This window comes from Caretta caretta, chromosome 1 (assembly GCF_965140235.1).
Source record: "Caretta caretta isolate rCarCar2 chromosome 1, rCarCar1.hap1, whole genome shotgun sequence".
Lineage (NCBI taxonomy): Eukaryota > Metazoa > Chordata > Testudines > Cheloniidae > Caretta > Caretta caretta.
In genome coordinates this window covers 213,811,798-213,835,950 of record NC_134206.1, presented here as the reverse complement: position 1 = coordinate 213,835,950, position 24,153 = coordinate 213,811,798, and the positions used below count along the sequence as shown (strand labels likewise).

The window sequence follows — 24,153 nt, the reverse complement described above, 5'->3', positions numbered from 1 at the left end:
CCAAGACCACATGTTTCAGTTTGCATCCTCTGAGATGTAGCCCCTGAATCTGAAGCTTAACTGATCCAGCATTCAGATTCTGGAGGCCAACAACTTCCAGCATTTGAATTGCCCCCATGCAGACTCAGGAGAGCTGTTTTTATCTGGCCCTTCTCTTATCCTGATAGGCCTCAGACTCTGCTTTCCTCAGCAAGCCCCACCTAATCATTCAGGATTAAACCAGTGTAATTAGCCCCTGTCTTTTCTGGCCAATTGTTAAGGCAACCCAACTGATTCCCACATGTCATCACTCCCTAGTGCTCATTTGATTTCCAAAAGAAAGTGAGAAAGGAATTTGAACAGAAAAATGTTGCAGTCGAGCAAAGGGAAGAAAGAAAAAAAAGGCAACGTGATCTTTCGTACTCTATTTGTATCACATTCACTAATTTAACCATCCTACATGCAATGTGAGTTTTATAGACTAATGAAACCTCCCCTAATAATGCATACACCCTGTAAAGCGCCAGACCACTTTGTCACATACCTCTCCCTTCCTAGGGGGAATTACTGTTTCTATTTGCATCTCTCCATAGACTTTATGTTTTATCTCAAACTGATATAATTGTAGGGCTAAATACCATCTAGTAATGCACGTTCTTATCCCTCATTGTGTTTAACTCAATTAGTGGAAGGTGGTTAGTTAATGATGTACTGGTAGATCCAAATGAATAGTATTTTATCATTTACATGCCAGAACTTATTGATAGATGGCTCAAATCCACATGTTGTTCAGCTGTTACTCTTCTGCCCCTTTGGATAATCTTCTGCACTCATGTACCTTTCTTTCATAGAACCATAGAATATCAGGGTTGGAAGGGACCTCAGGAGGTCATCTAGTCCAACCCCCTGCTCAAAGCAACTAAATCATCCCAGACAGACCTTTGTCAAGCCTGACCTTAAAAACCTCTAAGGGTGGAGATTCTACCACCTCCCATTCCAGTGCTTCAGCACCCTCCTAGTGAAATAATGTTTCCTAATATCCAACCTAGACCTCCCCCACTGCAACTTGAGACCAATGCTTCTTGTTCTGCCACCACTGAGAACAGCCTAGCTCCATCCTCTGTGGAATCCTGTCACGTTATTGACTTGAACTGGAACCATATAGAACATGGTTGCAACCAAGGTCCTGTAGTAGCACCAAATCTTGTATAAAGGGGGTCTAATAAGGTGTCTAAGACAAGATTATGGTTTGCTGGTTATGATTATGCTATCTGTTTGCATGTATCATTTTTGTATTTAAAGATATAAGTATTGGCTATATACTGTCTGTATTTCAAACTTATGCTATGCTTCTGGGTGACACCCCAGACAAGTTGGTGTCAGCTCTGCCTAGCCTGCTTGATGGCCCATTAAGGACCATCAGCTATACAATTGACCCACTGAGAGAAGGCAGACACGCCTTGCGACTCAGCAAGGTATGAAGGGACCTGCCTATGGAGAGAACTCTGAGGTTTTTCCATACCATGTGATGGACAGCTTGTCTCTGGAACAAAGAAAGAAAGATCACATGGCAAGAGAATATAAAAAGCTGCTGCAGCTCCTCCATCTTGACTTCAATCCTGCTTCATACCTCTGGAGGAACTTTGCTATGCTGAAGCATTGAACAAAGGACTGAATGACCCATCCCAGCTGTGGATGTTCTCCAGAGACTTGATTTGAATCTGCAGTTTATTCCATCACTGCTGCAAGCCTGAACCAAGAACTTTGCCATTACTGTATGTAATTGATTCCATTTAACCAATTCTAGCTCTCATCTATATCTTTTTCCTTTTATGAATAAACCTTTAGATTTTAGATTCTAAAGGATTGGCGACAGCGTGATTTGTGGGTAAGATTGGATTTGTATATTGATCTGGGTCTGGGGCTTGGTCCTTTGGGATCAAGACACCTTTTTTCTTTTACTGGGGTACTGGTTATCATAACCATTTGTCCCCATAACAAGTGGCACTGCTGGGGATACTGGGAAACTGAAGTGTCTAAGGGAATTGCTTGTGTGACTTGTGGTTAGCCAGTGGGGTAAAACCAAAGTCCTCTCTGTCTGGCTGGTTTGGTTTGCCTTGGTGTGCATAGAAACCCCAGCCTTGGGCTGTAACAGCCCTGCTTTAAGCAATTTATCCTGAATTTGTCCTGCCAATTTATCCCGCCAGAACCAGCATCATTACAAACCCCCCTTCAGGTAGTTGAAGGCTGCTATCAAATCCCCCTCTCCCCCTGCACGCTTCTCTTCTGCAGACTAATAAGCCCAATTCCCTCAGCCTCTCCCAGTAAGTCATGTGCCCCAGCTCCCTAATCATTTTCATTGCCCTCCGCTGGATTCTCTCCAATTTGTCCACATCCCTTCTGTAGTGGGATGTGGACAGATTGGAGAGACTCCAGTGGAGGGCAACGAAAATGACTTTCTGGTATATGCCTCCTCTGATACATTATTACCTAATTCTGGGGGTACGGTCAATGCTAAATTCCTTGTTTTCCTTTCAATCCAGGGTCTTAGTATATTTATATGAAAGTTTTTTCTCTTTTCTTCAGATAATTCGATTTCACAATATGTCACTCCTACCTGTCTTGATACTATAAACAGACCATGCCATTTAGCTAGCAGCTTATCTTTCGTAGTGGTGGGTAACAATAACAGAACTTTACTTCCCACCCTAAGCTGCTATTCCTGAACTAGTTTATTATATCATCTTGTTTGTGCCTGCTCTTCTAGATTTTCCTTAGCTATGTGGGAGACCTCTGCAAGTTGTCCTTCAGGTTTATAATGTAATCAATAATATTGTAAAAGTCAGTAGTTCATCCCTGCAAACTTTCTTTGATCATGTCTATGGCTCACTAAGCTGTCAGCCATACAACTCGAATGGAGAGAATTACATTGAAGCCTGTGTGGCTTTTTAATAAGCAAATGAAAGATAAAGTCCCTGTCTGGGTATGGACTGTGCATAGATTTTTAATGTTCATTTCAGGGATTGATTCATCCTTTCCACTAGCCCATCCACCAGTGGATTAGGGATCATTTGGATAAGGGCTAGTTCAGATGGCTTTAATGCCTAAGAGATAGTAAAAGGGATGCTTGGAAATTAGTTCCCTGATCCATCAGGAACATTCTATGGATGTCCACCTTACTAAAGAGTATCATCACTTCCTCTACAATTCTCATGGCAGTAGCACTGTAAAGGGACTGCCTCTGGATATTGAGTCATACAGTCACAAATAATTAAAATGTATTGATTCATTTGCAAAAAGAAAAGGAGTACTTGTGGCACCTTAGAGACTAGCCAATTTATTTGAGCATAAGCTTTCGTGAGCTACAGCTCACTTCATTGTTACAGAGCTACAGCAAACCTGATTCATTTGGTAACTCTGTTCTAATGGAGTCATTGCAATCCTTTCAAATTGTGTACCTACAATAAGAATTGAAATCAGCTGTCTGTTTTTTATTGTTTCTGGTCCACTATCTGACATTCTGGGCAGGATTAACACCATTCAGCTCCTTCTTAATAAATATTCATCCAGAAAAATCTTTGCAGAATTTTGGCCAATATCTTGTCCCTCCCTGTAAGGCCTGCTAAAGGAACTTGATGAGCTACCTTTCACTGCCAGCCAAAAATGCTGGGGACTACCAGCTGTTTCACCCATTTTCTGGTCTTAGGATCTCACATATCCTATATAAAATACTATTCAGTACAGTAGAGGACCTTAGTTTGACCAAGATCCTCCTCACACAGCCTTTTATAGAAAGTCTGATGATACTGTCTTCTTTTTATATTTAGCAATATCCATAGTTTCTTTCACATTGTCTGTATGGATGCCAGTGGCCCTTAGCCATTTAACATGTGTACACTGTAACGTAAGCCCAGGGTTAGCGGAATTGGAGTCAGCAAACCTCGGGTATGAGAACCCAGGTCTTGAGCATCTACATTGATTACTGACCCCTGGCTGAGAATATTTAAACCTGGGGCCCAACCTGTGGCTCCAGCATCTGTATTGCAGCACACAGTCCTGAATCAAACTAACAATATCCCAGATTTCCTAGCGCCCTTCTGAAATGTGGCCGTTCTAGCCCTTTATGTGTGATGCATGTGACATTCTGCACCCCAAAGCACCATATATTTACCATGGTGATGTAATTATGATACATTTTGTACAAAGTATGCCTTGTGAGGTATCATTCTAAAAGTCTTGATCTGCTAAACATTAATATCTCAGTGGATTGTACGTGCTATCATCATATGTGAAGTTATGAAATCTTGCTATGTGTGAATTACTAAAGTGTGATGTGTGACTGGAAACACCCAAAACCAGCCTTTCAGGTACAACAATAGAGCAGTCAGACAGTGTTAATTGCTGTCATCAACACCCATCAAGGGAAGAATCCACTAGCTCAGGAACTCTGTATAAGGAAGCCTCCTCGGAAGGAGCACAGAGACCATGGAGAATGTTTTGCCAATGGGGGTGGACCCCCACGTCACATACACAGACTTTCCAGCAATCTGGAAGAAACTATAAAAGATGGGTAGTGACATAGAATCATAGAATATAAGGGTTGGAAGGGACCCCAGAAGGTCATCTAGTCCAACCCCCTGCTCGAAGCAGGACCAATTCCCAGTTAAATCATCCCAGCCAGGGCTTTGTCAAGCCTGACCTTAAAAACCTCTAAGGAAGGAGATTCTACCACCTCCCTAGGTAACGCATTCCAGTGTTTCACCACCCTCTTAGTGAAAAAGTTTTTCCTAATATCCAATCTAAACCTCCCCCACTGCAGCTTGAGACCATTACTCCTCGTTCTGTCATCTGCTACCATTGAGAACAGTCTAGAGCCAGACTGCTCTAGAGCAAGACATCATCACTTGTCTTCATTTCTCCACAACTCAACACCTGGAAGAACCTCTGGAAGAAAAAGGACTTTGAATAGGGGAAGGGAACCCAGACTGCAAAGCAGATGCAGCCTGTGCCTCAAGAATCTGTAATCCTGCAGATTCAAATCCTATCTAATTTGTATAAATTTTAGATTGGATTTTGTTTGATTTTCTAGGTAACTTGCTTTGATCTGTTTGTCATCACTTATAATCACTTAAAATCTATCTTTCTGTAGTTAATAAACCTGTTTTATGTTTTATCTTAACCAGTGTGTTTTTGAGGGAAGTGTTAGGGAATCTTAGCTCTGTTAACAAAGGCTTGTGCATATCTTCCACACATTGAGGGGGGGGGGGGAATGGACTAATTAATGAGCTTGCACCATACAGATCCCTGTGCAATGCAAGACAGTATAATTCTGGACTTATACTCCAGTAGGGGTGCAAAGCTGGGGAGCTGTGAAATTGGTTAGTGCCTCCATTGTTAGTCATGAGTGGCTTAAGTAAAGCACTCAGGTGACTCAGTTGGGTGTGTGGTGCCACCTGCTGTCATGTTGGGTGATAACAGGGCCTGGAGGGGCTGGCTGTGGGTCACCAGCAGAGCAATGTGGGAGGCCAACCCAGCTGAATGATTTGGGGGCACAGTGGTTCCAACAGCTTCCAGGCTTCACTCCGGGTGTACACCCCGTCACAATGCACTGTGAGATAACTTGATTGTCCATTCCTGTGCATCACAGGTAGTTTGAGCAGCCCACCAACACATCCTGCTGAGCCAGTACTCCCAGCCAGGAAGTGCAGCTACTGCAGCTGGAGCTGGATGCACCCAGGCAACAGAAATTAGGGATGCCCTGTGCTCTCATACCATGGATTTGCATGGGCCAATGGAAGAGGGAGAACAGTAGCTTTATGAATGTGCTTGTGCAATGCTTCCTGTACATTAGGTAAGGGAGGGGGGAGGATTGATTCCCATGAATTGTACCTTATGAATGAGATGACCACTTAGGAAACTAGAATTGTGGGTGGGGGGAGGTGAACTGTGAATGTAGATGTCTGTACTAAGAAATAAATAGTGTTTCTATACAACTTCACAGTTGTCCCTTATGTGTTTATTTTTATTATTTGAAATACACATTATATGATGTGATGCAGTCTGGTAGTATGATTTCTTTATCAAATAAAAATCTTTGTTTTTGAACATTTATTAGAAAAGCACAGTATTAAACTATTGCCGGGTGGGCCAGCTGCCATTAGCACACCAAACCAGGAACAGCAAAACCAAACCAGGGACAAGGTGCATGAACAAGGGCAAAAAGTGAAACAATTTCCAAGACAGAAAGCTCCTTACTGTGGCGAGTCCCCTGGTCCCTGTTTTCTTCTCCGTTCCTTACATGTTTCCTGCACACCGGGTGCTTGGGCAGTGGGGAGAAGGCATCCACAGGGAGGGGCTCAGTTTGGGGGACTGCATGGGGAACATTTGGCCTGTACATCTATTGTTAGGGCCCGACTGCATGGCTCACCCAGACATGGAATTGTCCAAACTATTCCTGATCTGCAGCACATTGTACTGAGCAGGGGACTCACACCATGGGGTGGACTCATCAGGAGCCTACACGCTGGCAGCCATTAGCAAAAACAGCCACTCAAAGAGTTCTTTCTGCTATCTTCCTCCCTCAGATGCCATTCCTCTTCCAGGAACTGCAAAGCTAGTGTCTGCTCCCACACTGAAATCTTGTCCTCAAGCTGTGCAGCCAGCCTGAGCCTTTCCACTTGCCTCTCATCTTGCCTTTGCAATTGCTGCAAGTCCCTCTCTCTTTGGTACTGGACCTGCTTGTTGGCCCTAACCAGAACGTCAACGATAAGTTCATCATGGACACACTTCCTCTTGGACCGGTCTGCAGCACTATGGTGACCCAGGCTTCTATTGGAGTGTGGATGAACTGTCGAGGCAGATGGGCATGGAAGTAGAGAAGGCACAGGTGTTCATTGCTGAAATGTCACACCACATGAGCAGAGAAAAATTCCTTTGGAATTTCAAGGACATAAAATGTTACTTTATAGCAATGTACTTCAGTATATTGTTAGAGACACTTCAGACCAAAGAAGCTCCTTGGACCTGTGATTGAACAGGTTAATTACATGCACAGAATATGGCAAGTGAAAAATCACAACCACTTTTTTCTAAAAATTGAAGACCAGTTTGGGCTTTGGGGGAAGGTGGTTGCTGTGGCTTTCTACATAAGACTCTGTCATTTCAGGCATTCCACATTTTGGAGGGCATGACATTTCTTGTGTTTCCAGAGTGGAAAAAAGAGGTTTTATTCCAAGCTGCTGGTGGGAAGACAGCAGTGTGTGACACTGAAGTAATCAAATGTATGGTGAGTGAACAGTACATCTAGGAGAGGTGTCGGCAGGTCAGCTACCCCTGTGGCCTGAAAAATATGTCCTTTCCCAAACTGTGACTTACCTATCTGAAGTTCCTGTTATGGGAAAAGTTTGTAACTATCAGCACCTGGGATTGGGTCAACATTCATTAGGCAATCAACAGGATCTGCATTGGCATCCACACGGTTGGTGCCATCCCATGGCTTTCGATACAACCTGTTATGACTACATGCAAACACACAGAACCCCACCAGCATCCCCGTTCATCCCCCTGCCTCCTCTGGCACAATTCTGGACTGCATTCAAACCCCCAGATGTACTTCAGACAAATGGATCACACAGACTACGCTTAACTGAAATGGACTACTGTTGTAAATGGACTACATTTCAACGCCTCCCACGGTTCGCTGTTTGCAGATGGCTCATTACAATGTTGGGTTGGTACAAAGTGGGAAGACAATATAAGGATCTTATTTTTAACAGGCTGGCACGTCTTAGCAAATATGTATGCTTTTCCAGTAAAACTTCACATTAGGAGGCTTGTTTCACTGTTTGCACTTCCCAGTCTCCATTTTGAATTCCACATAGTAGGAGGGATGGGGGGATACTGAAGGATTGCTGAGTATTTGCATGCAGTCATAACAAGTTGCATTGGAAGCTGTGGGAAGGCACCAACCATGTTGATGCTAACGCAGCATCCTGATGACTTGTAATAACTTTTGCATTAGTTCATTAATCAGAAATCCCTCTCATAGCTATATTAATAAACACAAAAATGGAACCAGAAACTTATCCTGCTCTGGGGCGACTTCTGCCTCTTTAGTTTCTTCTGCTGGTTCTGTGGTGGACCAGTCCTCCAGGGGGCATTGAAAAAGCTCCTGAAAGTATAGCCCCAGGATATGCTGCAGCTGCTCCTGCAGCAAAGCCACCTTGGGGACCTGTTTCAACACCAGAGTCAATTTGGTGGCTTCATCCAGCACCAGCTGCTGGCTCCGGTGCTGGACTGTGGGGCCAGCAGTTCACCATCCCAGATATCCAGGTCATTGTGCACAGCTGTTGGCTCTGTACTAGGCACAGTGCCCAGCACCTGGCCAAAGTCATCCTAAAATGGGCATGATGGGCAAGTTCCCAGAGGTGTGGTTCTGATTTCTGGCTTTGCAGTAGTCAGTCTTGAGCTACTTTAATATGCTCCCTGCACTAGTCACCGGTCAGTAAATTTCCAATGCTGTCAACTTCTTTGCTATTTGCTGGTATGCCTAGTCATTCCTGGTACTCTTACTAAAATCAAATGTTTTGCTCACCTCACACCAGAGATTCACCAGAATTAGGCTGTGCTCCTGAAACCATGAAGTAGCGTGCTTGGCAAAGGATTTCTTCTGGTTGGTGGCTGCTGCAAATGCAGGAGAAGGTTTATTGTGTTTCCAGCTCAGTGGTCAGAATAAAATGGAAGGGTTAAAAGCCAAGATGTACTTGAACAAGGGGGGTTACTTTCATTTCCTGGGAGTTGATTGGCAGCTCGTGGGATAGAGAGGACAAAGGACAACGGCACATGAGATTGTGAAACAGCTTTGGTGGATCTGGCATGGGTGTGTCCACACGACAAAATGATAAGGCTTGAATTCTGGGTCCTGGCTGGACTTGGGCTTGGACTCTCCACCTGTGTGGGGTCCTAGAATCCTGGGTATGAGACTGAGTTCAAAACATTTGTGTGTAGACAGACGGGGGTTTGGGCTTGAGCCTGTGCTGAAGCACGGGCTTACACTGCAGTGCAGACATACCCATAGTGCTCTTCCTCTTTCCTCTGGCAAAGTGGATCTTCCTCCCTTCCCCCATCAAAAATATCTGAGGAAAATGGAAACAGATCCTATTTCTCTTCTTCCTTGGAAACTTTTCCCAATCATACCTGACTTCAAGTGGTAACAGTCATAATACTGGGCTCTTTTAATGAAATTACCAAGAGGTTAACAAAATTAGGAATATTTTTCCAGGGGCTCCATTTGGATCGGGGGGCAGTTCCCCCTCTCCCCCATATGCTTCATACCAACTCAAGCTAGGGTGCTCTCCTTGTCCGTGGGGAGGCTGTTCATGGTCTAGTCTGGGACAGGGAGGTGGGGAGCAGAGGCACATTGAGAAGGTTACAGAAGGCTGGTCCCTACCACTGGCAGCAACACTGAAATGAGAACCCAGTACACCAGCTGGCAGGGAGATGTGGTGCAGGGGAAGGGAGAGTGGAAGGAGAAGAATGAGCTGCCACTGCCACTGGTTGCCCAAGCCAGGCTGAAATGGCAACATCCTCCCTACAAACCTGGGGGTGGGGAACGCAGGGTTGGATGACAGATAAAGAGACGGTGTAGCAGGACTGGATGAGGGACAGAGAGGGAGAGGAGCAGGGCTGGATGGGGGGGCAGAGAGGAGAGGAGCAGGGCTGGTTGGGGGAAGAGAGGGAGAGAAGCAGAGCTAGATGGGGGACAGAGAGGGAGAGGAGCAGGACTGGGTGGGGGACAGAGGGAGAATAGCTGGGCTGGGTGGGGGACAGAGAGGGAGAGGAACAGAGCTGGATGGGGACAGAGAGGGAGAGGAGCAGGGCTGGATGGGGGGTAGAGAGGGAGAAGAGCTGGGCTGAGTGGGGGACAGAGAGGGAGAGGAGCAGGACTGGATGGAGGACAGAGAGGGAGAGGAGCTGGGCTGAGTGGGGGACAGAGAGGGAAAAACCCTAAAATCCCTTCCCCGAACACATGGTCTCAACTGCAGGATTTGGTCTCAGCACAGCGTGCCTACACTGGTGGACTATGAATAGCCTTTGATGTGTAGGAGATAACAGGGACAAGCACCCAGCCCTAGCTGTAAATTCATTCTTTCCAGGCCAGAAACTTGGCTTTTAACATAAATGCGGATATTACCTTTTTCGTTTCTGGGTTATCCCAAGTACCCAGCCCTAGCTGTAAATTCATTCTTTCCAGGCCAGAAACTTGGCTTTTAACATAAATGCGGATATTACCTTTTTCGTTTCTGGGTTATCCCAAGTACCCAGCCCTAGCTGTAAATTCATTCTTTCCAGGCCAGAAACTTGGCTTTTAACATAAATGCGGATATTACCTTTTTCGTTTCTGGGTTATCCCAAGTTAGGCGGGGTGGGTTTGGCCGGTCCCCATAGCCTGGGGCTTCACAAGGCTCAAAGGCCAGCTCTGCTAGCCAGACGGTGTTTACTTGAGTTCATAGAATCATAGAATCATAGAATATCAGGGTTGGAAGGGACCCCAGAAGGTCATCTAGTCCAACCCCCTGCTCGAAGGAGGACCAATTCCCAGTTAAATCATGGGAGTTAGGTTCCTATTATGAATCCCACACTGCATGTGTTCTTTTTCTAAGTGCCTGCTTCTCCCATTCCCCCTCGTGTGGGACTCAGGCCACTGCACTGGGTACATGTGTTAGGGGAAGGGATAGCTCAGTGGTTTGAGCACTGGCCTGCTAAACCCAGGGTTGTGAGTTCAATCCTTGAGGGGGCCATTTAGGGATCTGGGGCAAAAATTGGGGATTGGTCCTGCTTGGAGCAGGGGGTTGGACTAGATGACCTCCTGAGGTCCCTTCCAACCCTGATATTCTATGATCTGTTTTTTCCAGTAATTTCAACCCTACTTCTGCTCCCTTTAGCATCAACACACTGTTATGCTTATAAGAAGCATATGGGATATTTTTTAGGGGAAAAGGCAATAAGCTGCATTTATTGAAGATATAACAATTAGCATATGTATTTAATTATACTATATACATACATACATTGTTTTGCTAGTTGATAATATAGTTATTAAAGTTTAGAGTTTGGATTAATTTAGTGTCTAGCTAAGTTGATTATGGGTAGGGAGGAGCTGGGTTTTGTTGTTTGTGATATGATGCTTTGGGGAAGTTTTGGTAGGACGAACCCAAAGTTTTATGGCAAGGTATTTTGTTTATATAGTGATTTTTTTATTGGGATTAATGAGTTTTGCATTGTTATGTTGTAATTAATTGATGTTTGATGAGTGTTTGCTTTTTAAAGTTTTTTAGGGAGTTATTTTAAGCTGGATTTGATTATAGCTATTTTGTTTTTATTGATAAGTGTTTGATTTATTTTTAGAGTTGTTATTTTGCTTTTTTATATATATTTTAATAGAGGTGTGTCATAAATATAAAGGGAAGGGTAAACCCCTTTGAAATCCCTCCTGGCCAGGGGAAAGCTCCTCTCACCTGTAAAGGGTTAAGAAGCTAAAGGTAACCTCGCTGGCACCTGACCAAAATGACCAATGAGGAGACAAGATACTTTCAAAAGCTGGGAGGAGGGAGAGGAACAAAGGGTCTGGGTCTGTCTGTGTGCTGCTCTTGCCAGGGACAGAACAGGAATGGAGTCTTAGAACTTTTAGTAAGTAATCTAGCTAGGTATGCGTTAGATTATGATTTCTTTAAATGGCTGAGAAAAGAATTGTGCTGAATAGAATAACTATTTCTGTCTGTGCATCTTTTTTGTAACTTAAGGTTTGGCCTAGAGGGGTTCTCTATGTTTTTGAATCTAATTACCCTGTAAGATATCTACCATCCTGATTTTACAGGGGGGATTTCTTTATTTCTATTTACTTCTATTTTTTATTAAAAGTCTTCTTGTAAAAACTGAATGCTTTTTCATTGTTCTCAGATCCAAGGGTTTGGGTCTGTGGTCACCTATGCAAATTGGTGAGGCTTTTTATCCAACATTTCCCAGAAAAGGGGGGGGTGCAAGTGTTGGGAGGATTGTTCATTGTTCTTAAGATCCAAGGGTCTGGGTCTGTAGTCACCTAGGCAAATTGGTGAGGCTTTTTACCAAACCTTGTCCAGGAAGTGGGGTGCAAGGTTTTGGGAAGTATTTTGGGGGGAAAGACGCGTCCAAACAGCTCTTCCCCAGTAACCAGTATTAGTTTGGTGGTGGTAGCGGCCGTTCCAAGGATAACGGGTGTAATATTTTGTACCTTGGGGAAGTTTTGACCTAAGCTGGTAAAGATAAGCTTAGGAGGTTTTTCATGCAGGTCCCCACATCTGTACCCTAGAGTTCAGAGTGGGGGAGGAACCTTGACAAGGTGTGATGTAGCTTTTTGGTGCTTTTGCATTTGTTTTTTTAGCATATTTGGTTTAGCAATGGCTTTTATATTTATATTTTGATATATATATATATATATTTATTTATACATAAAATAGAATTAATTTATAAATAACATTTTGAACAGGAACATTAAGTTGCAATGCAAAAGAAAACAATTATGGCATTTTTTTTACTTATTTTAAAATGTTAAATCTACAACAAAGTACTGACCTTAAAGGTCTGTGACTGCCTTGGAATTAGTTTAGACACAAAGAAATTCTGACAGGTTTCAGAGTAACAGCCGTGTTAGTCTGTATTCGCAAAAAGAAAAGGAGTACTTGTGGCACCTTAGAGACTAACCAATTTATTTGAGCATGAGCTTTTGTGAGCTACAGCTCACTTCATCGGATGCATACCGTGGAAACTGCAGAAGACATTATATACACACAGAGACCATGAAACAATACCTCCTCCCACCCCACTGTCCTGCTGGTAATAGCTTACCAGAAGAGTTCCCAGAAGTCACCTACTACAGGACAGGTCTAATAAAGAAAATAACAGAACACCACTAGCCGTCACCTTCAGCCCCCAACTAAAACCCCTCCAACGCATTATTAAGGATCTACAACCTATCTTGAAGGATGACCCAACACTCTCACAAATCTTGGGAGACAGGCCATTCCTTGCCTACAGACAGCCCCGCAACCTGAAGCAAATACTCACCAACAACCACATACCACACAACAGAACCACTAACCCAGGAACCTATCCTTGCAACAAAGCCCGTTGCCAACTGTGCCCACATATCTATTCAGGGGACACCATCACAAGGCCTAATAACATCAGCCACACTATCAGAGACTCGTTCACCTGCACATCCACCAATGTGATATATGCCATCATGTGCCAGCAATGCCCCTCTGCCATTTACATTGGTCAAACTGGACAGTCTCTACGTAAAAGAATAAATGGACACAAATCAGATGTCAAGAATTATAACATTCATAAACCAGTCGGAGAACACTTCAATCTCTCTGGTCACGCAATCACAGACATGAAGGTTGCTATCTTACAACAAAAAAACTTCAAATCCAGACTCCAGCGAGAAACTGCTGAATTGGAATTCATTTGCAAATTGGATACTATTAATTTAGGCTTAAATAGAGACTGGGAGTGGCTAAGTCATTATGCAAGGTAGCCTATTTCCCCTTGTTTTTTCCTACCCCCCCCCCCCCGACGTTCTGGTTAAACTTGGATTTAAACTTGGATAGTGGTCAGTTTGGATGAGCTATTGCCAGCAGGAGAGTGAGTTTGTGTGTGTGTGTGTGTTTTCCCGGGGGGTGGGGGTGGGGGTTGGGGGATGAGAGAGCCTGGATTTGTGCAGGAAATGGCCCACCTTGATTACCATGCACATTGTAGGGAGAGTGGTCACTTTGGATAAGCTATTACCAGCAGGAGAGTGAGTTTGTGTGTGTGATTTTTGGAGGGGGGTGAGAGAACCTGGATTTGTGCAGGAAATGGCCCACCTTGATTATCATACACATTGTGAAGAGAGTGGTCACTTTGGATGGGCTATTACCAGCAGGAGAGTGAGTTTGTTTGTGGGGGGGCGGAGGGTGAGAAAACCTGGATTTGTGCTGGAAATGGCCCAACTTGATGATCACTTTAGATAAGCTATTACCAGCAGGACAGTGGGGTGGGAGGAGGTATTGTTTCATGGTCTCTGTGTGTATATAATGTCTTCTGCAGTTTCCACGGTATGCATCCGATGAAGTGAGCTGTAGCTCACGAAAGCTCATGCTCAAATAAATTGGTTAGTCTCTAAGGTGCCACAAGTACTCCTTTTCTTTTTAAAGAAATTCTGGCTGATGTATATCTACCAATGACTGTTAGGCCATTCCTTTCTGCTATTCAAAAAGGGTGGCTGGCAGGATATGGTCAAATCATACTTCAATACATTTAATACATGCTACATTATTATATTATTATTCTTTATTTTTTATTTTAAATTATACAAAATACAAACAATAAAATCTACTACTACATATCCCCCTTTTGACCCCTCAAGAACAATTCTTGAGCGGGTCATATTTTATTCAATTGTTTTATATATATATATATATATATATATACTGAGAGACAATTTGGGCTTGTGGTTGTAATTTAATAAACATTTTTTTTGTTGAAGAGCATATATAACACATTTTTAGCAAGCAAACACAGGACAATATTAATACAACTAGTAATGGGTGAAACATAATAGACAATATGCTTTTAGAGGTTGTGGACCAGCTTGTAAAAACGTAGGGTTTTTTTAGATTTAGCAGTTTTAAGCATGTTTGTATTCGCATGTAATATTTGAATGACACGCTTCTTTATATTTTTTTGTGTTTGTTGTAAAAACTGAGTCACCTTTGTTTTTTACAACAAGTGATTAGTTAGATTGTGCCAATTTAGGCCAAGGGTAACAGAGAAATTAACCGGGGTGGTGGTTATAGTGCTTTGTGCTTTTTTATTTTTGGTAAATAGTACATGTGATTGCTAGTATATAATACACGGGCATTATATTTACATTTATTTACTGGTGGTTGGCTAGTATTTGCATTTCTTTTAAATATTGTTTTTTATGATGTAACATACACATTGTTTGTTGTACAAAACACGTGTTACATTTTTTAGTTTGTTTTATACATGTTTTAAATTATGTGTTTTTGCTGCATGGTTTTGTGGTGATAGGTAGGGACAAGCACACTCATTTCTGAGGGCTTCATTTTGTATACCCTTGGGTGTTTAATAATGTATTTATTTTTTAGCTTATTGACCCATAACCCGGGGTAGCTAAAAGGATTTTATGGTCAATTTGGGGAGCGGGCTTATTTTTTATATTTTTGTTTTTATAGATTGTTGGTGAGCAATTTTAATAATAATTTTATTTTATAACAAATTAGGCTTAACTGTGCTGGAAACATATTGCATGTATTTATATTTGTAGGTGTTAAATAAGGACCTCTTCCATTGTTTTAAAAGATGCGTTAATACCCTAACGTTTTTAGATATTATTTAAAACATTTTATGTTTTAGTGATGCTAAATTCAGAATTTGCATTTTGGTACATTTTATGGCTAAGGCAGTTTTATTTTTTTATTTTATTTGTTGTTTATATAGCAGCTAGGAGGTCCTGTTTAGCCACCGCCACATATTTTATGTTATTTTAGGGTTTTTCGATGTATTTGTACTAAATTGACAGTATTATTTGCTTGCTTGTGAATGAGACTATTTTGCAGTTGTGACAAGAAGCTTAATTTCTTTTTAATTACTTTTAGGTTTATAGTATTTATAATTTTTTATTTAAATGTAACTTTTTAAAATATGGTGTTTATTACATTTTGTTTTGTTTGGCTATTGGAGTGTTGATGTATTTTTATTTAGACTGTTATAATAGGAAGGGAGTAGGGGGAACATTTGGGTTTTAATTTATACACGTTGAACTGAGTTTAATTTATACCAATTTTTCTTTTTACTAATAGTAGATTTTACAAGACTTTTACTGGATTACTTTGAGTTACAAACAATTTTTTTTTTTATTTTAATTGGGATACTTTTTTGAATGCATAGCTTTTGGTTTAGGTTTTGGTGCATGTGTTTGGGGACCATAGTTTTAATTTATTACAGGGTGTTGGACCGTATCCCAAAATAGCCGTTAATATTGTTTTTGTTTTAACAGGCTTATTTTATTGGTATGATAATTGTGGGTAGCTGGAACTTTAGGTGGTATTTTTATAGGGACCCTTTATTTTAACCCCTATTTTTCAGTGGTTTGGTATGTTTGTGGTGTTTATAAGGTGAACCTTAAGTTTTACTCTTTTTTTTAGGCATACATTTTGGTATTTTTTAAAGGATTTTAAGAGTTGGCTAGTACTTTTATTATACCATTTTTTTAGGATTACTGGATTACGGGTAGGAATTTATGATTGGTTGGTGGGGAGTGAATTATGTTTTAAATATTGGCTTATAAAGAGGGCTGCATTTTTTTTTATGATTGCTTTAATTAATTGGGCACTAAAAGTTTTTAGAAGCAGGTAAAGCCACATCTTACACTGGAGTTTTATTTTTTGTGGATTAAAATTGTGGTGGTTAAGCAGCGCTTTGTGCTTAGGTTTTGGGAATTTTTTTTTCAAAGAATTTAAACATTATTATTTATGTAAACAATTTAATTTGTGAAACATGTACCCATTTCAGTTTTTTATTTTTTTTAATGCGGCATACCAATGGGCTAAGGCAGTTTACTATGGAGTAAGGGCCTATTTATTTTTATTTTAGTGAGTGACCCCTTTTTTTTATTTTAAGGTACATGATCTGCTTTCTTTGTTTTTTATAAGGCTGCCTTTGTGGGCCTTTGCTTTGAATTTTGTTGTTTATGTGTTTGATGGCTTGATTAACACTATTTTGGAGAGTGGTTTTATTTTTTTGTAGCTATTTGAGCTATTTAAAATAATTATGTTAGGTTATATTAGAGCTTTTTAAAAAAAATTTGTACCAGATAACTCGGATTAATTATTAGGCATATTGGATGTCCAAACAGAATTTGGAAGGGTTGAATTTTTGTGTTTAGTTTATTACTGCTGCAGATGGCAGCCAAAATGAGAAGCAGTTTATTTGACCAGTCTTTTTGTGTGTGATTTACTATTTTTTGGAGCGCTTTATTAATAGTGCGGTTCATGCGCTTTACTTTGCCTAAGGACTGAGGCCAGTATGGTATATGGAGCTTTTGTTTAATTCCCAAGGCTTGTATTATTGTTGTAAGGATTTTTTTTTACAAAGGCTCCCCCATTGTTAGAATCTATTATTTTGGGGGTGCTATATTTATATGCTACTTTATTAAAAAACTTTTTGGCCATTACCCTGGTGCTATTATTTTTAGTAGGAAATGCTTTTACCCATCCTGAAAAGGAATTAATTATTACCAATAAATACTGGAATTTTTTTTTTACTTTTTGGCAATTTATTAATAAAATTAATTTGAACCCTGTGCTATGGCCCAAGCCTTTGACGGTGCATTATGGGTTGCTAGTGCTGAGGACGAGCCTTGTCCTAAGTGCACCACACACAATTTCGGACCGACGTTTTAACTTTTTTTTTTATACACTTTCATTTTGCTATTTGCTCAAGCCTTTTAAAAGGTTTTTTTTTTTTACTTTTTTATGCATAAACTGATGTGGGCTACATTAAGTAACTTATGTTTTTTTATTTTTTTTGGAACTTGGATAGGGCTGTCTGTAGTGCCATTTGTTGGCTTTGATGTGTTAGCACAGACTTTTTTTGGTTACAGCTGCTATGTTATGCTGTTGGGCTATTGTATATACTCGATTATTCCAGGTGGCTTTTATACCCATTTTTTTACTGTGTGCCTTTACATGTTGCACCATTAACTCTTTAGGGGGGTTTGTTACCCCCTGGTAAATGTATTTTTTTTTTGTATATGCAGCTTTTTTTATTTGCTGCTTTTTACCTGTTTTTATACCAATCATGTATTTAAAACTGTATTTCCTTCACACAAAAATTACTGTTAGCATAAATATAAACGGGCTGTGGGGAATTTTTATATTGCTTTAAAACCTGATAAATTGCCTGGAGCTTGGCATGCTGAGCCAATTCATGGTCTAAATGTTTTTGAATGATTTTTTTTTAAGTTAATGGCAGCGTATTTTACACATTTTTTTTTTTACTACCATTGCACTTTTATTAGGAAACCAAATGTGCTTTTTTTGGCCCATAGTATTTCATTCTTTTAGTGGGGGTGCCTTTGGTAAGGCAATTTTTTGCTCCAGAGTGACCTCTGGACATTTATGTTGGGGTTTTTTTTTTAATTAGGGCATGTATTAGCATGTCCGGCTTGGACACTGTTTTTGTAGTCACCCCTTTGTTAACTAAAGTACACGTCCATTGAGCCATTTGGGTGTTTGAGACTTTACCTCCTATTAATTTCCCTGATAAAATGTACTTGAGAGGAGTGTGGGTGCTTTGGATAGTAATAGGGACTGTTCCTGTAAGAGGCTTAAAAGATTGTACTGCCCAGACGGCTGCTAGACACTTATGTTCACAGGGATTAAAATTTATTTTTGCTTTTTGTAATTTTTTGGATTTATATGCTATTGGCCCTAGTTTTTTATTATTATTATTATTATTATTTTGCAATAGTGTGGCAGCCAAGGCCATGTTATTAGCTACCAAATGAATAACAAAAGGCTGTGATTCATTAGGGAAACACAGGGCTGGAGCTCTGAGAGCCCTTTGTTTTAGCAGGGTTAAAGCGGAGTTTTGCTTTATTTAATTTTTATTTTGTTTTGTTTTTTAGCAGTTTTTATAATGGATGAGTTATTTTAGCATATTTTTAAATGTGTGGTTTAAGAAAATTGAATTCTTTTAGTAGTACTTTTAAAGAGTGGACGCTGGTAGAGGCTGGAATTTTTACCAGTGCCCTTACCTTCCTTTGATTTTTGAAAATTAGTGCCAAAACTTTTTCCGTTAGTGTTTGAGTTTGTTCTTTAGTTTCCCCAAATATTAAAATGTCATTTACATATGAAAACACAAAAGGCCTTTCTTGTGGACTCAACTGGTCTAGCATATTCACAACATGCCGATGGGCAATAGCCAGGCTGTTGTGATATTCCTGGGATAAATGACAAAAGGTCCATTGCTGCCTTTTTATTGTAAAGGCAAACCAATCTTGTGAGTCCGGATGTAGGGGCATGACAAAGAAACAGTTGGCCAAATTAATAACTGAGAAATATTTAGATGTGGCTTTCACTTTTTGTATTATCTGTGTTATATTAGCCACAATAGGAGCCATAGGGATGGTGCCCTTATTGATTCTTTTATAATTAATTGTTAAATGCCAGGATTGGCCGTTTGCTTTTAGCACTGGCCACACAGGGGAGTTAAAGGGTGAATTTGTTTTTTGAATGACCCCCCGTTGTTTTAATTTTTGGATGGTTTGCACCAATTGGGCCTTTGCCTCTCTCGGGTAGAAGTATTGTTTTTTAGGGAGGCACAAATTCCCCAACAATTTTACAGAAGCATTAATTTTACCATACTCTGTTTTTTTGGGTTTTTTTTTTTTTTAGTTTATACTGAGTGGAATTTCAAGTGCCACTTTTCAGCTTGTTGAGCTGTAAGTGCAGCTACTGGTCTTTCCCTCCCCTTTTGTTAATATGATATTTTGCCCGATTTTTTTTTAATGGCGAGGGGGAACTTCTAACTTTTAAAGAGTACCTTTAGGCATATTGATTACCACGTTGGTTTTGAACAACCAGTCGGATCCCAGAATAATTTCATTAACAATATCGGGAGTTTGGATCAAATCCCCTCATGTCTCAAACCCTTGCACCGAAAAGGAGACTTGGGTCCATTCCCACCCGAGACTAAGTTTTCCTTGAAAGGATTTTAAAGCTACCTGTTTTAAATTTTTTTTTTTTTTTTTTTTTTTTTTTTGCTTTTGGGGTTGTTTTGATTAAGGATACAGTGGCTTCTGTATCTATTAAAGCTAGTGTAGGGGTATATTTACCCTGCTGAACATACACACATGGTCGTCCCCTGGGATCCCAGGAGACCTTGTCTATGACCTCCACATTTGTGCCTCTATTGGTGGTGGGGATTCCCCGTTCAGCGGCCCCTCTATTCTTGCCCCAAAAAAGGGAATGGGTCTGGGAAGCATTGCATTGAGGAAGAAGTGGGAGGTCCACTAGGAGTTAGACTAGCCACTTCTTTTGGTGGGGTTTGCAACCTCATGGTTTCCCTGACTAGTTCTAATGTAGGGGCTCCGTTCCACTGTTCTTGGTTTGCCCCATGCTCCATCAGTGTTCGCCAGGCTATCTGGCGAACTTTATTTTCCGTGTGCCCACCTCCCTCCTTTGATTGCTGGGAGGAGGTTGTCTGATATTGCTGGAGGTCTGGGTATAACCGATCTCCTTGTCACCCCTGGTTTCCCCGTCCACGGGAATGGCCTCTAGTATATTAAGTTGCAATGCAAAAGAAAACAATCATGGTATTCTTTTACTTATTTTAAAATGTTAAACCTACAAAAAAGTGATGACCTCAAAGGTCTGTTACTGCCTTGAAATCAGTCCAGACACAAAGAAATTCTGGCTGATGCATCTCTGCCAATAGCTGTTAGGCCATTCCTTTCTGTGATTAAAAAAAAATAGCTAACAAAATATAATCAAATCATACTACAATACATTTAATACATGCTACATTGTTATCTTTTTTATCATATTCTTTATTTTTTATTTTAAATTATACAAAATACAAACAATAAATTCTACTACTACACCTGAACTGGCATCATCCTCCATGGGGCATTGGCAGTGCAAGCTCCTGGGGCTGGGACCATCCATTTACTTCTCTAAGACACTGTTCACCAATACTTTGTGCTGTGCTGGTAATTTTGTTGTAGTGAAACTATATTAATTGTTATTAAAATATAGAAAATATATAAAATAATCACAACAAATGTTTATGATATGGACTGAGTTTTACATTTTGTACTTCAAAAATAAATCCAAGAGCTTCCAGGGGGCTGTGACCCTGGCCCTACCTGCTGAAAGCTCCCCTTCCTCCTCCCAAAAGATCTGTGGTACCAATTTTTTCCTAATACTAATGAGGAGTTGTTTCCATCATACCCCCATCATAAGAATCTCTTGTCCATTTGGATCTTAACTTCCACCACATGACATATCTTGGTGTCTCCATGGACACACATAATGGATGTTGAACTTATGGGTTGTTATGTTTCAACGAATGTCCTTGAAACGGAGTTTGGTAACTTCCCTGAATCCACCAAGGTCTTTACCACCTTCCCCTCCTGTGCTACTAGTTTATAAGTGAAGATCCCCACACTTGACAAGGAAAAGTTGCCAGCTTCCCTCCCCCCGCCCCCCCCCCCCGTGCATCTCTACAATGGGAAACAATGGTTGCAAACAACATTGGTGATCCAAGAGTTTAGGGTTAACCAGATAGCAAGTGTGAAAAATCTGGATGAGGTGGGGGGTAATAGGTGCCTATGTAAGAGAAAGCCCTGAATATTGGGACTGTCCCTATAAAATCGGGGCATCTTTTCACCCTACAAGAGATAGTCCCATGGTCATATGAGGTTGTCTCCCCAGAGAGACACAAACTGAAAAGGAATAGGCAACACCTTCTCGAAATCCCAGAAGGGAGGGAGATAAGTGGCACTGTGTCTGCCATTTTGCCCAAGAGGGACCCAGACAGGCAACAACCGCAGCCCTTAGACATGGCACAACCACAACTAATAGACTTACCATTGCCTGGCAACAGTGGCACTGCTGATATATCAGGGGAGACCCGCAGGTGGAAGCGACAGATCTGGGCAACTCCGAGATTAATTGAACACTGATAGTTTTATGCAGTGCTGATCTGCTAGAGTTCAGACAGTGGCTCGGAGTTATCACTGGATACCACACTGTGCTCTTTATATGCACAGCACTTAATCACAGTGGACAACTTGATGTGCTTAAAGTTACATCTGTGTTAAAGAGCTTTGTTGGAAGGGAGTTTACATTAATTCCCATAGTCTGATGGGTTGATTTTTAAGCTGTCCGTGTTGTGTTACATCCCTTCATGCATAGGCCCTGGTGCATTCATAGGCGCTGACTACGTGGGTGCTCCAGGGCTGGAGCACCCACAGGAAAAAATTAGTGGGTGCTCCACACCCACTGGCAGCCAAGCTCCCCCCTCCTCGCCTCCTTCTTCCCCCGCCCACCTCGAGCGCACCTCATCCCCGTTCCTTCCCCTCCCCGCCAGCGCTTCCTGCCCTCTGCCGCCTAACAACTGTTTGGCGGCGCTTAGGACTTTTGAGTGGGGGAGGGCACGGGGATGTGGCATGCTCAGGGGAGGAGGCAGAGAAGAGGCAGGGCAGTGGGAAGGGGGTAGAATGGGGTGGGAAGGGGGCAGGGCTGGGGTTGGAAAAGGCGGGGTGGGGCGGGGACTTTGGGGAAGGAGTGGAATGGGGGTGGGGAGAGGGTGGTGCAGGGGCAGGAAGAGGCGGGGTAGGGGCCGGAGGGGGAGGTCAAGCACCCATCGGGCAGAGGGAAGTCAGTGCCTATGGGCGCATTTGTGACCTCTCCCCCCTTGAATCCCATATTTATTTAAGGCCAGACTGTGCAACACTGGTGAGCCCTTGCTCACAGGAGTCATCCCACTGACTACACAGCCCCACTGGGACTGCTCCAGTCACAATGGGCTCAGTAGTGTCAGGAAGAGACATTAGCAACAATTTTCAAAAAAGAATTTTTTTGTCCTAATGAAAATGGCCATGAAATTATTTTAGGTTTGTTGAAGTTTTTTATTTTCATAAATTTTCTGAAGGTTTTGTGGATGGAAATTTAGGTCTATTGCTTGAGGTCCAGCAAGTAATCACTTTCCGTTTTTCTGTTTCCATTTTTCCTTAGCTGTCCTCAGCTATTATTTTATTCAAACTCATACACACACTCATGGTTTGTTGGATTATGAACTTTTAACTAGATACACATGTGATGACGATATTCCTGTTCCACAGAGACAAATTAAAGCCAAGAAAACCAGAGTTATGACCAGACTCGATGAATGCTCTGACCATGTATTAATACACAGTTCATGAATGGAATCCATGGCCACCTTCTCGTTCTGTAGGGTACGAGTTATGCCCATTGAAGCTACTAGGAGTCATTCCACTCTGCAGGGAGAATAGGGACCCATGGTATCACATGAAGCATCACCCATAGCATGTCAGTCTGGTTACCCAGGAATCCCAGTGGAACTCTTTGCTGTTTCTCTTTTGTAAAATTTCACTTTTATCATGAGATCAAACTCCAGCTAATTCTGTTTAATTTCTTGGGAAGTTCACATACAAACCCCACATTAGCTGCTCCAGAAAATTCCTTGCTCTAGAATTCCCAGCTCCTACCCTCCCAGGCACAGAGACATTGCAGAGTTATCTGTGATCTGTACATACCAGGTGTGATACCACGGTTTGTCTCTAGCAATGCATTTGAGGTTTCTAAAATCTGATTCTCATCTTCAACTTCACTGGTTTATACTTCAGCTCCAGAATAGCAGTGTATCACACTGCAGGAACTCACAGACATATGCTGCTACTGGACAGTTCAATGGCCCAACACATGGATCATTCAAACCCTACTGAAATTGGTCCAACACATTTAACGCACACAGCACAGTAGCACCATTTTAAATTGTATGGACTGTACACATGGAATTATTCACATGTTCCATGCAGAGGCACAGAGCTGGACCAGGGGGATAAGGCTAGAGTTCACAATACAGAGACCCTCCCCCCTCTTTTTTCTTCTTCCTTTGGCTTGTTTGTTTATCAGGAATTTTTAAGCATTGAAGCCATTAGTGTCACTAAAACCAACTTTGGGCTCACAGTGCTACAAGAATGGGATAATTTATAAAGTACTCACAGTCAAATAATCTTTGATTATTGCACATGTATAACCTCTCTCTCTAAGAATCATGCACGGGAGATAATTGGAGACACAAGTTTACTTTAATTCTTGCCCTTGTTTCATTGACTTCTGGAATAAAACCCTGTTTCTAGTGGAACTGAAACTAACTTCCTAGTTCCAGTCTGTCCATCTCAGTAAGTGAAATAGCAGGCACTTACCCATGGTGACCTGAAGAGACAGGAGAAGCACACAAAGCAGCTGAGTGCCGAGATGTCCCTTCATTGCCATCCTCCTGACAGTGCCCTGGCTGCACCTACACACCCTGCCAGGG

The 24,153-nt window shown here is 41.6% G+C and overlaps 1 protein-coding gene across 2 annotated transcripts in view; it reads right to left on the bottom strand.

Moving 5' to 3' along the window:
* Positions 1-24,153, bottom strand: part of LOC125632826 (scavenger receptor cysteine-rich domain-containing protein SCART1-like) — a 68,168-nt gene extending 44,015 nt beyond the window's left edge. For both annotated transcript variants that reach the window (XM_048841662.2, XM_075120097.1), the window contains exon 1: positions 24,041-24,153. In XM_048841662.2, coding sequence (XP_048697619.2) covers positions 24,041-24,110 — 70 coding nt within the window. In that variant the 5' untranslated portion in view covers positions 24,111-24,153. The remainder of the gene's footprint in view (positions 1-24,040) is intronic.